The following is a 21,571-nucleotide window of genomic DNA, read 5'->3' as shown; positions in this document are numbered from 1 at the left end:
TAATAATATCTTAATTTAATATTTAATAATTGTAATAATTAATAATAATACAATTGAAATTTTGTCAAACAAAGAAACAATAAAAGTCCAATATAAATTGAAGAAAACGTTCGGTGGAGCGGCGGAAATCGATTTGGCGATTCGATCGTTGTTTCATCGAGCAAGGATCTACAGGAGGATCTGCCACGAAGGTACTATCACTTGGCATATCTCCAGCGAAGTTGGTCGGTCATGCGGAAGAGTGAGTTCGAAACGGGCGGCAGTCGTTGACTGCGAAGATCGGAACGAGGATATAACGTCGGCAACATGCGGCTCGGAGAATCAGAATCGTTCCCTTCGTTTCTCCCTGCGCTTTCGATCGATCGCAATTGTCGAGTGCAATTAGTCGAGAGAGGCGATTTGGCACGGCGTCCTCGCGGCGTGACTTATGACGAGGATCTAGGAAGGAGTGTTCACGAATGGGATTTGCGAGAGGCCTCAAACAGCTTGGTGGCGTTAAGGACGAAGCAATTATCGCGTGGCTTTCGACTGCCCTCAAAAACGCTGAGAAATCGCGTAATCCGTAAATCGCGGCGGCACGCGTCACTGAAGAGCGAGGCCAATTTCGGTCACTTTTAATTAGCTTGTAATTAATATAAGCAACCTTGTACGCAATGATGCAAAGTATTCCTATTAAGAAAACATAATCTTAAGTATTAAGTTCTGTCATTAAACATAAGTTAAAACGAGATTCTTGCTTACTTAGTTTCGTATTGTTTAACCAGGCACCGTGTTGTCTTATTTATAGTAAATTATTTTATTCATTATTTCCAGCCTGTATCATCTCGATATCCGCGTGACATGTAACGTTTATAAGAAGTTATCATCTAATTCTTTATCAGAAGCTTAAAATAAAGATGAGTCTCGAAAGAAAGCAATAGTGTTAATCAATGACCTTCATTAATACGTAATCAAACTAAATGGATTTGTTTAAGTATCTTTCACTCTCACATTTTTGTGTTGCTAATTACGTAATAATTACGATAGAAAGTGTAATTATTCTTTTGTCACCGAAGTGTTATAATGCATAGCCGAAAAATTTTCTTCGTATCGAACTCGTTGATACATTGGTCAAATTTACATAGTATATCAGAATTTTAAGCAAATTAAAAGGTCTAAAAATAACGTTTCTGTTTATATTTTGACGTTAAAAACAGAAGTTCTCTTATAACGCTGCGAACTTTAAAATTCAAGCAACTGTATTTTCGTTCAAAATGAACGAAATTTTAATTTTGTAAAAGAGTTTTAAAGCTTAAAATATTTTTTTTGTAAGTTTAGTAATTTTTTTATATAGGAAACTACGAACTGAACAGATGGAAAAATTTCTTTTTATACTTTATAAGCCTCTAACGTACTAAAAAAATTTACAGAAGTTTTCGACTTTCTAACGTAAAAACTCAAAGTTTTCCCGACGAAATTATTTTTGAAAAATATTCTTAAGTTTTCTTTGTTACTAAGTTATCATGTTAAATAATGAAAAAGAAGTATTTTGATTGCTCATAACTTCGTTAAAAATTCTTCAAGTTGAAACTTTGTTCTGTTGAATGGTATAATTGCCAAATTCTTTTGTTTAAAACATATAAACATGATATAAATAAAGTAGCGCTACGGAAGTCCGTAAAACAAAAGTTTTGATCCAATATAACGAAATTTCTGCGCTGCGAGGAAAAAAAAATGTATAATTGATATATAAACCGTGTAATCGATATGTAAACTACTTTTAGGCCACCTTAGGTGAGTGACTAATAGCGGAACCTCATTAATGGAAACGAGCGGCCTTAATTAGTCGATTCTAATGAGACGGCGGCGTTTCTGTTCTCCCTCCTTTTCATCACACCTCTCGTTTCATTTCGGGAGAACAGCCGCGATTTCTACGTAAATCACGTAATGCGCAGTTGTATTAGAGTAAGGACCGAGTTTTCAGGTAAAGTTTTTGGCAATGAAAATTGTATTAGTGAGGTGTGCGTTTGATAGCGCAACGAAAACTTCTCAAAACATAAATTTATATGACGGGTTTATTACATCGAATTATTATGTTAATTGCACATTACGGGTTAATTATAGATTCCAAGTCAGACTTATTAATTTATTCACTTTTATATTAATTCACTTATAATTTAATGTAAAATTTAATTTAATACGGGAGTAAAATTTAATACAGTGAAAGCGGAGTTGCCCGCTATATATTCTAATCATGGTTGAACAACTTCAATGTTTACATTTCCGACCACGCATTTAGCGTTAATGTGATTACCATAACATCCGCATATTATGCGGAATAATAATCTAATTGAGATATTGTGTAATTACAACTTATGTAGTGTAATCATATTGACGGTAAATATTAAGAGTAAAAGATATATTTTTTCGTGTCAAAAATGTTTCAATTTTGTATATTTCTATCTTAAACATACAATAGTAATTTAATTCAGACGTTGCATAATTAGAATTTAGGATATCGAGTTGACGCTCAAAAGTTTAAATAAATGAAAAGTTTTTCTAATAAATAGATGAAAAGTATAGAAAATTTATTTTTATCATATTTTACATTAAATATTTATTAATTCAAATTATTATTTTCTGTATATTTTTAAGATATTTTATGTTTAAATTATTCTAAAGGAATCTGCATCAGAATGAACTAACGTTGTAGCATGTCGGAGTGTTTATTTGTCCACTAGCACACTATCACTTGTTTTTGTAGATTCTGATTGCTTCTCCCACTCCTCCTTACATAACGATGGTTTAAAATAGAATACGTTTCTTGTTCACAATTTTTGACTGAATATTTGCTCACTAGTATGTTTTAAATTTTCTTAATTTTTATTTCTGTAAGAATAGAAAATTAAATTAAAATACAAAATCAATATTTCTTTTTAAATATGAAAAAATCCATCATCTACAGTTAAATGCATTTGACAAACAATTTATGTTTTTTTCTTTTTTTTTCTAAAAATAATATTTATTGAAACTTTTGAAGTACTGTGTATCCGTGTAAAATTTGATGAAAAATGTTTTTTTTTTGTGAAAGATTACATTGTTTTTTCAGTTTTAGATATCTCTACGTTAAATCACAATAATAATTGTGATATTGTATACTTAGAATTTAGAATTTCGAATAACTGCATCGACGTAACATAAAATATCATGAAAATACGTTCTTTCACGATAATAGAAAAGGTCACTTCTAAATTTGGATATATCTATCTAAAAATCACAGTAATAAATTAAGTTATTGCATAATTACAATTTAGAATTGAGTAAGAGTATCGGTGAAATTTGTGCTTTTTTACAAGATAAAAGATAAAAGCTTTTAGAGTTTTGGCTATTTTAATCTTTAATCTTCTAAGGACCGGCATGTTTTTGATCAAATTTTTTATTTTTAGGACTAGAACTTTTTGGTCACACAATGTCATGGGGTTGAATGGCAAAAAAGGTAGCACCAATGTCGAGTTCCTAAAGTAGTCCTCGGTCCTCCAAAGGTTAAATGATGATAATAATAATATAATAATCTAGTTGAGATACTATATATCTAGAAGTTAGATATTTAAAAATAGTTTTAATATAGCAAAGTTGTATCGCTGTAAAATACGATAAAAGACATTTTTTTGCTGCAAAAGCTCGTATCGCTTGCAATTTTAAATATTTCTATTCTAAAATCACTATAATAATCCAATCATGATATTGCAAAGTTAAAATTTAAAATATCATATGTAGCCGTACTAGCGTAAAATACAGTGAAAAATGTATTTTTCCGTTGCAAAAGGTTACATTGGTATTAGTTCTGAATATTTCTATCCTAAAATTACTATATATATATATATATATATATATGTACTTCAATCGAGATATTGCATATTTGTAATTTAAAATATCGAGTAATCATATCGGCGTAAAATACGTAAAATATGGTTTTCTTGGCAAAGAGTCATGTCGCTTTTAGTGTGTTTTGGGATCTCCCTATATCCTAAAATCAGAATTTTTTCATTGACATGACAAAATTCTAGATCTACTGCGCGAATGAAATCGCGCTTATGCGCGAGCGGGCGGATAGGCTCGTTTTAATCCTCCGTTATTACGGGAACAATTTGCGAGGAATTTTCAAGTAGAACGACTATCACGATATCGATCGACGAGAGGGGTGAACAGCGAGGAAGATAAACGGCAAGACCGTGAAACGCGGCTCCTACGATCCTTTTACTGTTTGCTCCTCCGTTCGCTTATCGAGAATCCCTCATTGAGCTCTTCTCTTTCTTCTCACAGTAAGACGAGCACGGGTGCATTATGAAGGAAAAGAAAGACGGAAAGCGACAATCAAACTGCGTCGAGATCGGCTGCAGAATATATGGGGTGTCCTGTCTTCATTTCTTATAGATTTTCGAATTCTGAATTGATATTTTTGTTTTAAGTTAGCAGTTCGTTGTAAATGATGAGAATTATTAACTTATATAAATTATTAATAATAATTTACTTTATATTAGAGTTATTAGTATATATATATATACAGGGAATGGAAGTAACTTGTATAAATAATACAAAAGAGGATTAACTCGTAACTTTAATAGTAAATTTAATTTCGTTTGATTTCCTCTGATAAATTAGAAATTGGAAAACTTGCAAATTTTTTAACCGGAGAGTACCTTATAGTGAAAACAGTTTTTTTTCTTATCATTTGTGCTAAGAAACGATTTGTTCTAATTTCATTCTTGTGATCTAATAATTCATAGATTAATTGTGGTTTGCTGTGATAAGAACACCTTGTATATTAAACTGCACCATAATTAACTCCGTGATGCGATTTTTCGACGAAGTTCCGATAACGATTTATAATTCCCCCCCAGTACGTTGATTAACCCTTTGAGGCCGTTTTTGCTCGTTCTATCTTGAAGCCTTTAAGTCCTCGAAAGCCGCATTTCATCGAATACTGTTTCAATATTACGACTTCTAACGCAATTTCAGTCATGTATGAAATTGTACATATGTATATAAATGTGAATATATATAGGTTTTTAAAATTTTTGTCAATTATTGGATTTGCGGTTAATTGCATAAACATTTCAAACGAGCCATTAATATCGACTTATTGGGATTTTAATGGGGCTATTATACAATTTACTAAAATTATATGTTGCGGTAGTTTTCGGATTACGCTCAGATAAATATAGATATCGACAGACATGAATTCTCGCGAGGAGATGGCGTCTCCGCGTGCAATTGGAATAACGATCTCGTGTAACGCATCGGCTCGTCGCTATTATCTTAATTATATCGGGTCGACCTTGGCATTGGCTCCCGATTCTTCTCAAACGCGATCGCGATCCCATACTGCAACGCACTGCAACGTATTCTCTCGATTATCTCAATTGCACATCGCTTCTGCTCTCGCGTGTAGGGCGATCGCACTTTTTCTTCCTCTCTGCAGGACGGTAGGAGGCTGAGAATCGCGGAGGCTAATAAGGAGATAAATTTTTGAAGATGTATTTTTCTTCATGTGCTTGAAACTGAGATAAATTGCGCGAGTCAGTCTTCAAAAGAAATATTCAATTACTACTTGTTACCCAATGTGTTTAAAATAAAAATAAAATTTGTTTATACATATTATTAGTATAATGAAATAATTTGATGGTTGTAGGATGAAATAAAAATTTGGATATATATTAAAAATATTTTGATTAAATAGAATACATAATGAGATTAAAATTATCGGTATATGAAACAACGACTTTGCTAAAGTCTAAAAATTTAGTTAAATATACATTTGAAAATGATTTTGTTGAATTATTAAAATAATTATGCAAGATGTTTTGATAATAAAATTACAAAAAGTTTCAATACTCTAGGAATTAGTTTGAACGTTCTACATAATTATTTCGATGGCTTAAATAAAATTATTTTCAAATCTTAGCTAACTAAATTTTTAGATACTTCAGCAAAATCATTCTTTCGTGTACATTGTTTAAAACTAATGTTGATATTAAATCGTTTAAATCTACAAGAGTTGTTAGATCGTGAAGTTCCTCGAACTTCTCGAGAAGGGAATTCCGATAATTCGTATTTCTCTCCTATCGCTTCGTTCGAGTACTTCAAGCAGAGCAAATGTATAGTTACGATGTCGTCCATAAAATCGCGGTTTCTTCATTATCTCTGTTCTACGCACCTGCCTGGCAGAAGGCAATCCGGACGTCTTTTTTTTTCATCCAGACGTTAGACGTCGTAATAGTCGGTAGAAGTCGTTATTCTTGGGGAGAACGAACGATCGTAAAGCACTTTTTAGAAACTACATCACGTCAGTGCCAGTGACGTCGATAACACTGTGACTGCCCGAGCTGCTACTTCATTGGTTCTTCTGTTCGTTTCGTATCGGCACCTGTTCGCGTATCTCGATTTCGTGCTCTTCTACCTGAGCGATCTCATTGAACGTTTCCAGTACATCGCGAATTTGCTATAATTATTTGATATATTTCCTCTTTTCCCGATTATATGTGGTTGTTAAGAATATAAAATATCAAGATCTGACAGAAAGAGAGAGAGATCTCGCAGCCCTTGCTAGAACTCTTTTGTGACATCCCGCGTTTCTTGAAGAACATTTAAGCAATGACCTTCTTAAGACTTCAAAGTTATTCGAAAATGTCAGGTAAAGAGAGAAAAGCATAATTCACTGAATCTCGAGATGTTTGTTGTTCACTTTTAAAGTGTAACATTCAAAATGTAACGTTTAAACGCTGAACTTTACTAAATTTTTCTTTTTTTTATATGTGGAAAAAACAATTTTGCTGTAGCACCCAAAAATTTAGCTAAATAAAAATTTGAAACTCATTTTATTAGATTATTAAAGTAATTATCCAGGTCGTTTAAGCATGATAATAAAACTGCAAAAAGATTTGACGTTCTAATAATTTGAGTGTCGTACATTATTATTTTAATGGTCCAGCAAAGTTATTTTTAGATTCGTATTCTATTTATATAGTGAATACAAAAAGTATTCATACAAATGAGACTTTTTAAAAAAAGTCTATTTCTAGTAAAAAGAAATAAAGCATTAATTAGTAAATTTTTTAACAAAGAATATATTCTATCCTGAATAAAAGAGCTTCGCGAAAATAACCTGATCATGATCTTTTTTCTCGATTTTAAATTTCTACGAATATTTTCTGTGCCTCCAAATAATAATTTTTTTATTTTCGCTTGGATATTATATTAAGATAATATATTTTAATTATTACATCTTTTTAGGTAAAATAGTTTTGAGAAGTATACAATCCACATTTTATGTTTTATTAATAAATTACTAATTAATGTTTACTTTCTGAAACTGATAATGAGCAAGATATTTTTCCTATACAAATATTTTTTGTACTCACTGTAGCTAAACTTTAGATGATTCAGCAATCGCTTTTTCCGTGTTGAATTTCCGAAAGATGATTCATATGGTTTTATTTTAGATAATATACTTTTCTCGGTTTGATCTTATATAAAATATCCGGGACAAAATGTCGCTAACGAATATCGGATGTCTTATCTGACATTTATTCCGCGTTAAAAAACTGTGATCGTTTATTCATTCCTGCCCCGTTCGAGATGATCATCGTTATAGAATCCTATAGATCGCCGAAATAAGACGCGAGACATTTCGCGCGATGAGTTTGTCATCCCCTTTTCGTATGGATTACTACAATCATCTATTATATAACGACCATTAGACATTGTTAAATGGACTGGTGATCTACCACTTTGAATCTACGCCTATAATAACATTACGTCGATATCGGGGTGCGATCATGCGACTATTTATCAGGGGGTTCATCACGGAAAGTTTGTAGCTGCATCAGTTGACGCAAAACAAGTGCGCGTGCACGAATTATATTGACCTTTATAATCTCCACCTAAATAGATCGTTGGAATAAAAATAGAGCGTGAGAAATGTAAACAATGAAAAACTGCTCTATAAATAAAAATAAATTGATGGGGAGGAAATGAATATGTGAGAGCATTTATCATCGATATCGGTTATTACTGTTATTTGATGCATCACTCTCTTCCTCTGCCGCGACTATAATAAATATTTAATTTTTACAACTTTGTCGAACAACAACGCGTTTATAAACATCGGTAAATACCTGTCGGGCACGCGTCCTATATTTACCAGCGACACGAATTACTGTTGATAACCCGGCGTCATTGATCTCGTTGTAAATTTACATTTGCGCCAATGACATACTATTATCAGGTTGGTATCGCGATTACGATTATGATTACGCGAATCACATAAAACGCGTTGGCGTCGAGTGCAAAAACGGCATAAAAGATAGGCTTATTACGCGTTTGCAATTCCGATCGATGATTGTACGTTGCAAGATAACGAAAGGCGCACATACAAGCCGTATCGCGTCCTCTATCAACTTTTAATTAAAAATTGGAATTTAAAACGTAATAAATGTGGAATGATATACACAATTATACATTGTCATAATTGATACACTCGAGAAAAAGTTGTTCATTTGACCACATTAAAATCCATTTTTATTTCTTGTGATAAAGAATGTCAGACATGTTACGTATATTATATTTGACTTAAATATATACATTTTTCAACAAAAGAAATAAAGATGAACTAAATTAATTTGCAAATAAACAATTTTTTTCCAGTGTTAATTAAAAATAAAATTTTGAATACGAGGACTCTTAATATAAAGTGTTAGTTAATACATAATATATATAATTAATATATAATTAATATATGTAATTAATATATAATAATTAATACATAAATTATACAACAAGACTAGTGATATTGACACAGAAATAATATACAAAATATGAAACGCGGTGATAACCGCGTTTCATATTCTGATAAGAACGCAGTAATAAATTAATAACAAGTTATTTTATCAATAAAAGTATAATTAGACGTTTGGGTTCTCTAATTTATAAGTAAACATAAATTTGTATGCATACAAGTACATTTTATACTTATTATTTAAATATTGTATAGAGTCTATTTTTCTAAATCTCTTTTTTATAGAAAAAAATTGATTTAACGCAGTCCATTTTTTATCTTTGCTCCAAAAATTCGTTCTAGAGTGATGCAGCGTGTACGTATTGCGCGTAAATAACTGTACGTGAGTAACAGGCGTGCACAAATTAAACGGAGAAATTATCGCGCAACGTTGCTCGAGCGTTATATACGAATTTAAATGAGGCCGTCTGGCAAAACCCGATTTCGCACGTACTTTCGTTTAACTCTACTCGTTTACGAAGATATTAGAGAGAAATTAAATAAGCTTACATTTTAAATCATATAAGAAAAATAATAAGTAATACCGCGGATCTGATATTAATATAACGTAAAACATTATATATGATTTAATTAAAATAATATTATTTAATAATAATAATTTTAATAATGAGAGTTCATGAATTAAAAATGTGAAAGGGAAGAGACTGATACAAATTATTAATAGATATCACTTTTTTATACACACGTTAACATTTTACGCGCGTATTTAAATATTCTTTTAAAGAAATATATATATGCATAATTAATTAGGATATTTTGTGTCTAAAGTTTAATTAAATTTTTTTATTTTTGTTGCACGCTCCTTGCGATGTATCATTTTAAAGTGTAATTTGCATAAAGTAAGCAAGTGTTTAAGATTTACCTGTTGCCTGCAGCACGCGATACTTAAGTCTATACTGTAAACAGCAATCTATGTTTGTGTAATTATTCCTGTAACGGGATCACAACTCGCTACGTGTATTAAATACGTCGGATGCAAACTACAGACGAAATTTGAATTTCTATAACTTTTCTCTTCTCCCTGAGAGACAGTCACACGATCGCTTGTCTATAATATGAAAGGATCGCCTATTCTAGAATGTTATTATGTGTTTTAAAGGGTATCTAATTTCTCTGTTTCGTTGTTCTACGGTATAAAGCTATTACAATAAATCTATCTCGAAACAATAATCCTTAGCCACTAAAAATGATCCGATCACTTTATAAGGCAAATAATAATTAAATACCTTTTTAGTTAAAATATCAAACACTAAATATAGGTTTACGTTTAAAGAGAGATAGAGAGAGAGAGAGAGAGAGAGAGAGAGAGAGAGAGAGAGAGAGAATAAAACAATTTGATTATATTATTAATAATATAGTATTGAAAATATAATTACATAACATAATATTAAAAAATGTAATTATATTTTCAAAAATTAGTATGCTTTGATATTTTCTAACACACACACAACTTTCTAAATCTAAATACAATTTTAATATATGATATAATAAATCGAGACTTAGATACTCCATTGAATTGATCACTCGAATTTGAATCGAAATCTCTTTCATCGAATTTGCGTTTCTTTTCGAATTTTCTTTCTCGAGACTTTCTCGGGTTTCACTCTTTAAAATAAAAATCAATTAATTTAAATCAACCACATTGAAGAAATTGAGTTGCGCGTCAGTAAATTTTCTCACTTTCGGACGCGATCAGAGTATTTCAATAGCATTGGAGAGAATATAGAAGATGTCTCAAAGTGCCGTGTCCGATGATCGAATTTGTGCTGGTCGACTCACCAAATTGTCCGGGTGCAAGTGATGGCCATAATCCCTGGGGTTACCCCGCGAGCCGCCTGGGGAACTGTGTCTGCGACCTCGTCCATTCTCGATCTCGTCATCATAATCCTGGAAAAAAGGACACGACCGTGTTTCATCCTGATTGATCGCGAGAAAGCTTTCAATATCTTTTTCTTTTTTTTTTTACGACGATATTGGTGACACAAATTTTCATCGGGGATAAAGAATCACGATATCCGGCTTTAGCGGCTTTCTAGGTGTATCCCTTCGAACTCTTTCACCCGTACGGTGTTCCCATCATAATTTTTCTCGGACGAGACAGCGGTTCTTTGTTCTACGCTTCATAATTCGTATGAATAAAAGCCAAATTAAGATTAAACGTGATTAATGTCGTTGGGAATTAAAATTTAAGTTAAAATTGTGTAAGAATTTCGTGACACTTGTGTTACGGTAATTTCTAAAACATTCACAGTACTTTAGTCCTCCTAATTACATGGTTTCTGTTTCTCAACACCTGATAATTCTTATACATTTTTATAGCTGCTAAAAAAAGATTTTAAAAATTGCACAAATTTCCAAAAACCAAGGACTTTGTTTTTCTTTGTAAATCCCTATAAATCATTACAATTTTTAGATTAAATTTTCCAATAATTTTATTATTTATATATTTATGTATACATATATGTCACTTAAAATTGTACCTAAACAATTTATATGACATTTATTTTTATGTATTGTAAAAAATATTTAAATGTTTTACATATAACATCACGCATTTGTGTTATACAAAAGTTCAAAGCAAAAATTCTAAAAATTGATGGGTGACAGAATTTTTGAAAAGAAAATTCTTTTCTAGTGTGAAAGGCCCTGCAAGAAACACCTATTACTTGTTAAATGTTATCAAAATTTATTCAGTGTTATTTTTAAACATCCGTTTTCAACTTTCATTTTATCCGACTCTGGCTGCGTCCCATTTAACGCTCACAACGCTCGTGGAATCATTTCATCTTCGTTGTTTATCAAATGTTAAACAAGAAAAAACGATGCTCGTGAGCGTTGCGAACGTTAAGTGGAACGCAGCTTCTGACTTCAATTGATTGTAAGACTCGTTGAGTGGCGAAGGATCACCGCGGCGCGACGGTTCGAAAAGGATACGCCCGCAGTACCTGATTGTCGCACTCGTCATCATTGGAGAGGGCGAGGTCGGAGGTCGTCACTTGGTGCTGCTGCGCCCTCCTGCAGCCCACTCTGCAATTGGCAAAATTTCCATTTCAGAACCACCCACCCCGCTCCGCGGCCGCTCTTATCAAATCGCGCGTCTCGTCTTTATTAGCCCTATCGGCGTCGTCGGGACGATTCGTCGTCAGATGGAGATCAATCGTCCCGATCGGAAACAAAGGGGAGGTGATCGAGCGGAAGTGAATGAGATTCGCGAGATTTTGCGAATTTCGGAGCCGATTTGATAATTGTGAGTGTCGAAGATTAACAGCTAATTTCGTAGGGCGCTTTGCGCCTTTGATTCGAGAAGATATCAAATGATAATCCGAAGTGATTCTATCACATACCAACCTACCCTTCGTCTCTAATATAATCTCTAGTGTATTTTAATGAAAGCAAATACTATAGCAGGCGATATCGCTTAAATTTAATAGGCTCAGCTCCGGGAATCGCGTAGTTCTATTTTTGAAGTATAATACTAAATATAAATTTACTGTTAGCAACGAGCAGATTGATCGTTCAAAGACTTTAGAATTTCGTATGTTTGGAACATTAGGTACAATACGATCTGAGTAATTTTAATGAAATGAAAACAATAATTGGTTACGAGCCGAGCTTTTAGGTTTTAAAATTTATGTAACAAGTATTTTAAATACACTTGTACGAAATAAATGTTTCGACTTTTATCAGGTTATCTTTAGTGTTTATAATAAAATCAATGTTAAATGTCAGTTGAAAACTTAAATCGGTAGGTCCTATTAATATTAGAAATCAGTGTTACAAATGCTTCTTATAATATTAATACGATCTACCAATCTATATTGTATCTTCAACTGACATTTGACATTGTTTTCATAATTAGCACTGAGGATGATCTGATGGAGCTTGAAACGTTTATTTTATATATTTAGAACATTTGTTTAAAAATTTTAACATGAAAATCTGACTCATAACCTATTATTGTTTTTGTTTCACTTTTCATCCAATTTAGATTTTTAATCCAATTTACTTTTTATTATCTTTTTAATTTTAAGATTATTAATATATTGCGTACCAAAATTCACAATATTTCTTATTATCAAATATTTTAAGAGTTAACTTAAAATTATTTTAAATTATTTTTTAAAGAAAAACTATATGAACATATGTATCTCAAAGATATCGTTTCAAAGATCTGGAATATTTTTAAAATTCTATATAAAATTGTCATTTTATATTAATAACTCTGAAAGAAAACAAAGCTTATGAAAATAATTAAATTTAAATGAACACACACACACACACAGAGCTTAAGTCTTTTAGAGAATCTTTAACGAAAGTATATTATAATGAAATAATAAAAATTAAAAGTAATTAATTTTGACCATTAACTTTAAACTAAAATGTTTTCTTAAGAAAAATCGAGAATTTTTACTTTCTTGTTATACTCTGTATTCAAGTAATTACTTGTTTCAAGTATTTAAAAAGTTCATGTATTCGCAAATCTATCATAAGCTTATCACACTCATCAAATTTATTTAAAGTACATTCAATTTCTAGTGTAAGCTAAAAATAAATTTTATAATATATTCTTTAAGAGAAATGAATTTTTATTTGAATTATATGATAACGCAGTTTTCTAAAATTTGTTATAAATATGTTTTGTTTAAAATTGTCATCACACAAGAAAATATATTTTACTTCGAATATACTTGCATATTAACATCTGCGTTGATTAACTCATACTCTTTTCTTTTCAATGTTTTTGTTTAACTCTTAAAATATTGCACAGTGCTTGAGAAAAATGTGGAGATATATATATCTCCATATATATTTAAATAAATTCAAATAGATTTCGTGCAATCATACCCGGGAATAGAACTACACGAACAGACGGTTTGAGAAATGAGAGAGCTTTTGACGGGTGATCGGGATCATTCGATGACCCGCTGACGACGAGCGTTTATTCACTTTCGAGATGACTGCTCGAGGCGAGAAATTGTACGAACGAATTCTCACCCGGAAAAGTTGGAAAGCAGTATGGAGCACATAAGGTTATAAGGCACCGATCACATGAATGGTTTCTACAGCTGCGATTAACATAGATCGCTTCTAGATCGCGTCGTCGTCGTTATGGACATATCCTCACTGCGGATATTTCAAAACGAGCAATTTTAGATCGCAGGTGGCATCGACAGGAAGAATTTCTCCCCATTCGCAATCAATTTTCCCTTAATCACTATCATTATCTTCACAGACGCAGCCAATTTTCATTTTCACGCCATTAGTTTTCTGTTTTTACAGTGCGCAATTTTCTTCCTCGACGGGGAAAAAAAGCAAGAAATTGACGCATTCCCTTATATTACAAATTAATCGATGTAATTTCAATGTAATTATGATTTCTTTTTCGAAACTAATTAACTTTTACGTCAATCATTCTAAAGCAGAAAACGGTTTGCCAAATTGCGCATTAACTAAATTCACGAGCACATTTAATCAGAAGATTAATCTAAATTCTCTAATTCCCGCGATGAGAGAAGAGCGTAAAATCATAAAACAGGTCACTTATTTTTAGAGCCGGGATTAGCGACGAAATATGTCCGCGGATTTTATTTATTCTCGCGGATGGGATCGCGAAAGCACGTCGGCAGGTGATTCTCGTGAGAGCTCGCGTTTCGTGACGAACATTTCGTTACCGAAGCGATTACGGTACTGGCGACTGCCGAAGCTCATTTGTTTCATTCTGTTACCTGGGATACGACCTAGGATGTAAGAAAGCACGGCGGTGTGAAAATTTCAAGGGCTCTCCTCGTCGCTGCCCTCGGCTTGTTTAAAACTACGCCACGGAAATCGTTTCTACTCGGCACTAATTGTAAGAACGCGCCGCTCAATAAGCTTGAGGTTGAAAATAATACCAGCGCAATTATAGTATGATTTAAATCAGTGTTATTTAATTGTGCTAATATTAGCTCCTACGTAGCATAGCAGCATCTACAAAGCGCTCAATAAGCGCTATTACAATATGTTAAGCAGCTCTACAATGAGATTTTAAGTTGTAAAACTTAAGCTTTAAACTTTAAGCTATAAGAAATTGACTACAGTCAAATGTAAGGAGAATAATTGAATATGATTGGTCAATTTCTTAAAGCTTAAGTTTCATGCCTTAAAGTTTCACTGTAGACACCACTTTACTTGCACAAGCGCTTTCTGAGCGTTTTACAGATTCTAGTGTGCTACGTGGAGTGTGTATGCAATACTTTAATAAATAATTTTTAAACTAATACGGAAAAATTAAAATTTATTATTTTTATTTTGATTTCTAAATTTTTATGGAATGGATTATACGAGGGAGAGAAATAAAGTTATATGATTTCAAAATTAGAGTGAAAAAATGAATTGTTTCTCTGTTGAGTTTATTTAATTTTCTTGATTTGTTAAAATATTTATTTATTTTTGTAAAATGTTAAAACCATGCGAAAAATTGAATAAGTTAATTTGTACACTACAGTATACAGGATGAAGCATCTAAAACAGGTCACGTAATAACTCGCTTGTTTTTGATGCCTCACCTTGTATATGGTAAGAATATTAACATTTAATTACTTAATTCTGCAAACGTGTACGTATTTATATGAAAGATATTCCCACAATTCTTAAAATTTAAATTATTTAAAGTATCAATATTTTTACAAATAAATCTTCTATAGCCTTTGTTATAAATCCAAAATATTCTTAATTTATTGCATTTTCGTGGGAAAAGACGATAATAAAGGCCAAAAGAGGACTAATAATAAAATATTAGAGTTGTTATCAAAATAAATATTATTTTTAATAAAATTGTTTTTTTTTAATTAAAATTCCACATTGGACTAATGAGAATAAATTTGCTATCTGATTAAAAGTAAGAGAAATCCAATTTTCAGTCAATGCAGATCATAATGTTTAAATATTTTATGTACTATGATGTGAATTTATATCCAATTTGCAAATTGCGCGCTGAAATCTTTATCAGTTTTGAAACACAGTCATGACTAGAACTAGAATAGCAATATCACATAATAAATTGATAAGTAATTTAATAATATCAATGCTAATAAGCGTCTTCTAAGAATATTGAAAATGTAATGTTAATAAGTATCTTAATTTATGGTTTCTAATTTATTTTTTATTAGATATCAAATGATACGCCCATTTGTAGGTGTGTTTTATACTTACGGCCAAAGCTGTATTTATGAATTTTTTAACAATTCTATAATTGGAGCGCAAAAGCTTTTATATAAAGATGAGATGATATTATTTGAACAAATAGCTAATCTCAAAAATAAATCGTGTATCTATAAAATTCTAGCTAATGTGCCTAGAGATGTACATATGTAAATATCAAATTAAAGCTTTAAAAGTATTGTAATATAAATAATAAGTTTTGGACTTGATTAAAACTTTCATTGTTGCTTCAAAAAATTTCAATGTATAATCTAAAAAAATATTTTTTGATTAATAAAGAATTCTCAATTTCATGTAAAATATATGAGAGAAAATGCAAATCTCTTTTGATGTACCGCGATTGAAATGCAAAATCTCTTTTCTGTATCGGGAAAACGTTTTTTGTCTAGGTTTAGGAAAGAAAGTTCAATGTCGGCTGGTCCCGCGCACGACAAAAGATAGAGAATTCGAGGTGGAGATTAGATCGGCGGACAAAGGCGCAAAGGTATATTGAAATCACGAGTACTTGGGGAGGATCAAAAGCAGAACGTTTTCGCTCGTCCATTTGTCCGTCCATCCCGTTCCCGCTAGGGACGAGCGACGTGAAAGCTATCAAAGCAAAGCGCATTGAGTTCCTCCATATCTCGCTGACTGCTGTATTCGCGCTCGCTATCGATCCCGCAAAATTTACTTTCATATTTGCGACTCAACGTGCCTTCCGTATGTATATGATATACGTTCGCGGAGAAAGTTATCGTGAATTCAGCACAATGTGACAGAAAATCACTATCGAAGCGTCTGTTTTATTTCTCGAATAATTTTTTCCTCATTTATATGATAACGATCGACAAGAAAATATACAATGTTTTTAAACCTGTGATTTTTTACTGAATGTGAAACAATGGTTTTAGACTGAATAACAGTATTTGTAATTACACATTATATTGAAGAAGAAAAGATCTCTCTAAAACTTTTAAGAGTGAATTTTATCCTTAAAAATTGAAAATTAAATTACACTTTTTCAAAACTGACTTAATTTTAATTTTTTGAAGTGATTTCACTCCAAAGAATTCAAAAAGATTTTTATTTTTACAAGAAATATTGTATATTCTTTACATTTCCTGAAAATCTGAGATATTCTTTAACACTTTTTATTGGATTTATTATTCAAATGATTTTTTTTCATATCCGATACAAATAATATTATTTTAGAATAATTTTCTATATGAACAAAAAAACATTTTTAAGTAAAATATCTATAATAAATTTTTTTAATCCTCTGTTTGTGTTACTAATAATTACATTAATGATTACTTTATTTTTTGTTATATGTATATTAATTAAATTTGAAAAAGCTTTCATCAACATTCTTTCAACTATTCTAATGAATTTTGTTTTTATGATTTGCTTGCTGATGGACAGATGCATGGATGGGAACGGACAGATGAGCAGCGTTCTACTAAATTTCAATTGAGCTAATATTAATCATGATTACGCTAATAAATATTCAACTATTCTATAATAATAATGTCATTGAATACTTTATTAGCGAAATTAGGATCTTTTTTTACTCTTGCGAATTATTTTAATCTCGCTTGCATTAATAATAGTGCTAATAAATATTAATTTTCTTCTGATAATAATTGTTGAATGTAAAAAATCTTCAGAAAATTAATATTTCACAGAATTGCATTATTGAATATTTGACCTCCTATAATAATAAATTTTATTGTATATATTACTAATATAGAAGTTTAAAATTTTATTAGCGCAAGATTAATTAAGATTTTTTCACCTTTGTGAATAATTTTAATCCCACTTGCATTTTGGATAACAACGCTGCTCATAAAAAAAACTCGATGTCTTCTAATAATATTATTGAACATAAAAAAATATCTACAGAAAGTTTCTTAATTAATATTTCACAGAATTGTATTAATATTTGAAACAACGTTGTGATTAAATGAAAATTTCAAAGTTTTATTATTATTAATATAGAAGTTTAAATATTTTATTATTGCAATTAAGATTTTTTTTATCCTTACGAACGATTTTAATTCCGTTTGAATTTTTTAATAATGATATTGCTAACAAATATTAGCCTTTTTTAATATTAATTATTAAACAAAAATCCACTGATAAATTAAAATTATTAATATATTTCACGGTACTGCATTAATATTTAATCTTCTAAAATAATGTGATTAAACAAAAATTCAAGATTTCATTATATATACATAATCTACATGGTATTATAGTTTAAATATTATTAAATAATATTTTATTAGCGCAATTAAGATTTTTTCATCGTTGCCTATTATTTTAATCCCGCTTGCATTTTAATAATAACATTAAATATTAGCTCTCTTTAGTAATAACGCAAAGAACTTGCATTAAGGTTTTTTAAATTAATATTTCACAGAGTTGCGTTTGTATTAAAAGTGAACGGTAAAATTATTGAAACTCTTTCGTCATCTAACAATTAATCGTGGAACGAAATACATATTTCCATGCTCGTGGGCGCAACAATCATTTCCTACCGTGAAATCGAAAGCGTTTGTCGCCGATCGCGGGCGTGCCGAGCGTGTCGCGCGAATGGAAATGTAGAATAGGGAAAACTGTCGTGTACTCGTTCTGCCGACTAAATCCACCTCGATTATCGATTCCCCTCCTACGCGTCGCCACGTGGAAAACATCACCTTTTGCGGCGATTCGCCCTTCGCGCTCGTCCCACAGATTTCAGCAATGCTCGGTAAAGCAAATTTCACTCCATCGCCGGCACGAGCCGACGCCTTCAAAATGCTGATTATATAGAGTTTTCTCCGAGCTCATAGAATATTTGTTACCTCGATAATGTCACACGGGTAATTAAAGGTCTAAAACTGAATTATATGCACTTTATAAATTTAATCGTGATAATTATATGAGTGAACTAAATGAACTCAGAGAAAAGAAACAAAAAGGTTCGTCTCATGACATCTAACTTATTAAACCCTTTGAGCTTAGCGAGGCACTAACGATATTTAAAATATAACGCGGAGAAAAATGGCATTGTATTATTACAGCATGAGCGACAGCAGTATTGAAAATAACCTTGTTAATTTAATAACAGTATTAATGAAACAAATACGGTTTGTTTAAATAAAATGTTATCTGTTTTATTAATATATTGAGAAAAAATGTAATAAATTTAAATAAATATATATTTGAATAATTTTAGCTGAATATTTATTAAATGTAAATTATGCATTTGTTTTTTGCGTAAGAACTATTAATTTTATTTTAACTATCATCTTTAATTTAGGAAATATTTATTTACCGTAAATAAATGTTAAGTTAGTATTATTTAAACAAATATTTATTAAATTTTAATGTATTTTTTGTACATTTTTTACTGTCATTGAATTAACAATTTAAGATTTACTTTCAACTAGACTGCTTAATCTTTAGACTGCCGGCATTTTTGCATTAAAATAGTAGTTCTTTTTTCTCAAAAATTTTTCTGTATAAAAAAAGTAACATCCACATAACGCAAAATTTCGAAATTTTTGCAAAGTCACAAAGTGGCTTTCCCGACAGTTTAAAGGTTAATGCTGTTAATACAATATTTTTTTTTCCGTGTATTGATTACAGGTTTAAAAAATATATACCATGATGTGTGCATGTGAAATCATTAATCAAGTTTTGACATAGCATTGACATGATAAAATTTTTCCGATATTGTTATAATAAGGCATAAATCGAAACGAACTGATAATCAAACTAATCCAGTTCAGTAAAATTAGAGTTCATAGTTACAATCTTTCTCGATTTCCAAGAATGTAAAAGTCAATCGATAGATGCAACGATGAATAGCAACGTGTTATCGCTTCTGACTTTGTTAGAACGGCGAAGGTAAGAGCCATCTCGTCGGCCAGGTTGCAGCGGTGAAGGTAGGTGCATTGAACTGTTGCAACCGAAGCGCCCTGTACACGTCTAGCTCTGTCTGTTTACATACCTGGGTTCTCGGTTACTAGTTTGAGGATGCTGAAGAGAAGGTCTGGATATCAAGGTTCTAGGAGGAATGAGAGAAGGGGGAGGGGGAGGCAAACGTAGCAGTAAATGAAATATCGGTGTACTACGTGTATCCTATACAGAGAAAGACTATTATTTCTCTACTTAAAAGAAATCAGGGAGGCCAACCTGCGATCTTTGCGAATTCTATTTTGTTGCGCAGCAAAAGGATATAATTAGCTATTTGTCAATCGTTCGATCGTCACGCAGAAATGCCGCGTGACCTTCTCGTACCTCGAAAGTAAATTATCGCTCGCTGTACAGCGTGTCCTGTATAATGTAACTACGAGTTCCTGTTAATTACGATATGAATTTATTGTTTAATTAATTAACAGTAAATTTATAGTAAACGCGTCATTTATCCTTTCTATAAGTAATAAATTACAATTTCTATAGTAATAAATTACAAGATAAAGTTAATATAACAATTACAGTTTTAAAGTTACTTTAGATATTTTAAATATTAAAAGAAAAAAAAATATATATATATATATTTATGAAAGTTTGATTTTTTAATGTTTGTGAAAGAATAACTTGATGCAACAATAATATTAAAATTTCAATTTTTATTTTTTTCTGTAATATCTATTATAGTTTGAAAGACAACGCGGTTGATAGACATCCTATATATAAGCAGTCGCGCTATACAAACTTGCTACTTAAAGATGAAAGCGATCGCCAGTATGTTCCTCGCTAACTAGTTCTTCGTGTATCTACACAACAAACTCAAGCGGCTAAGGCAAAAGGGAGCTGAGGGGTGAACTTATCGCAATAATAGCTGTATCGAAGGGAGAATGGTAAAAGTCAACACCGAAAGGATCGCTGTCGCCATTCTAAGCCAGCATTTCTCAACATTTCGTCATTTCTTTAGTATTGATCGAAGTCACTTTAACGATTCCTTTTACCAAGCATTCTTTCATACCCAGCAAACATTAGCTAAAGTAACGTAACATTAATGGCTGCGTTCAATAGAGTCATAGAGAAAACAGCTTCATAGTAGAGCCCTAAAAAGCCAGAAATGTTATTATATTGAGTCACTTTTCCTAATATTATATATCTATTAGCTGTTTAAATTATATGATCGCAGCGCGATAATTTTTTCCTTATTTATTAAGCAATATTTTTTAGTTTCTGGTAAACAGCCAATCAAGCTGTATTTTTCTATGACGAATCTGTAATTTTCTAGAACTCTACTTTGAAACATTTTTTAATATGATTAGTCTTGCCTTCAGCTCCTCTCACAGAATCTAAATTTATGAACCAATCATATTAAATAGTCTTAAATAGTTGCAAGGCTGCTTTTTCTGTTGAACACAATCAATATTATAATTTTACACTAAGGGGCCTATTCTGTAACTCTTAACGACTGTAGCGTTACAGCCATTAAGAATTAGAATAAGCTCTTTAATAATGTAAGTATTATGTAACATACACGTGTTACGTTTTATTTACATTGTTGAGTGTGAAATTGTAACACGACGTTACAATACTTTTGGTTGCTGT

General features: G+C 31.3%; 1 protein-coding gene across 1 annotated transcript in view; it reads right to left on the bottom strand.

Moving 5' to 3' along the window:
• The window catches only part of dysc (whirlin protein dyschronic), a 79,509-nt gene that overhangs the window by 23,734 nt on the left and 34,204 nt on the right, over positions 1–21,571 (bottom strand). Inside the window, exons 9-10 of the mRNA XM_018536862.1 lie at positions 11,782–11,863; positions 10,616–10,723 (exon numbers count right to left, since the gene is read on the bottom strand). Coding sequence (XP_018392364.1) covers positions 10,616–10,723; positions 11,782–11,863 — 190 coding nt within the window. The remainder of the gene's footprint in view (positions 1–10,615; positions 10,724–11,781; positions 11,864–21,571) is intronic.

Source organism: Cyphomyrmex costatus, unplaced genomic scaffold (assembly GCF_001594065.2).
Source record: "Cyphomyrmex costatus isolate MS0001 unplaced genomic scaffold, Ccosl1.0 scaffold160, whole genome shotgun sequence".
NCBI classification, from domain to species: domain Eukaryota; kingdom Metazoa; phylum Arthropoda; class Insecta; order Hymenoptera; family Formicidae; genus Cyphomyrmex; species Cyphomyrmex costatus.
Note: the sequence above shows the minus strand (reverse complement) of the source record. Positions and strands in the feature narration are given on the sequence as shown.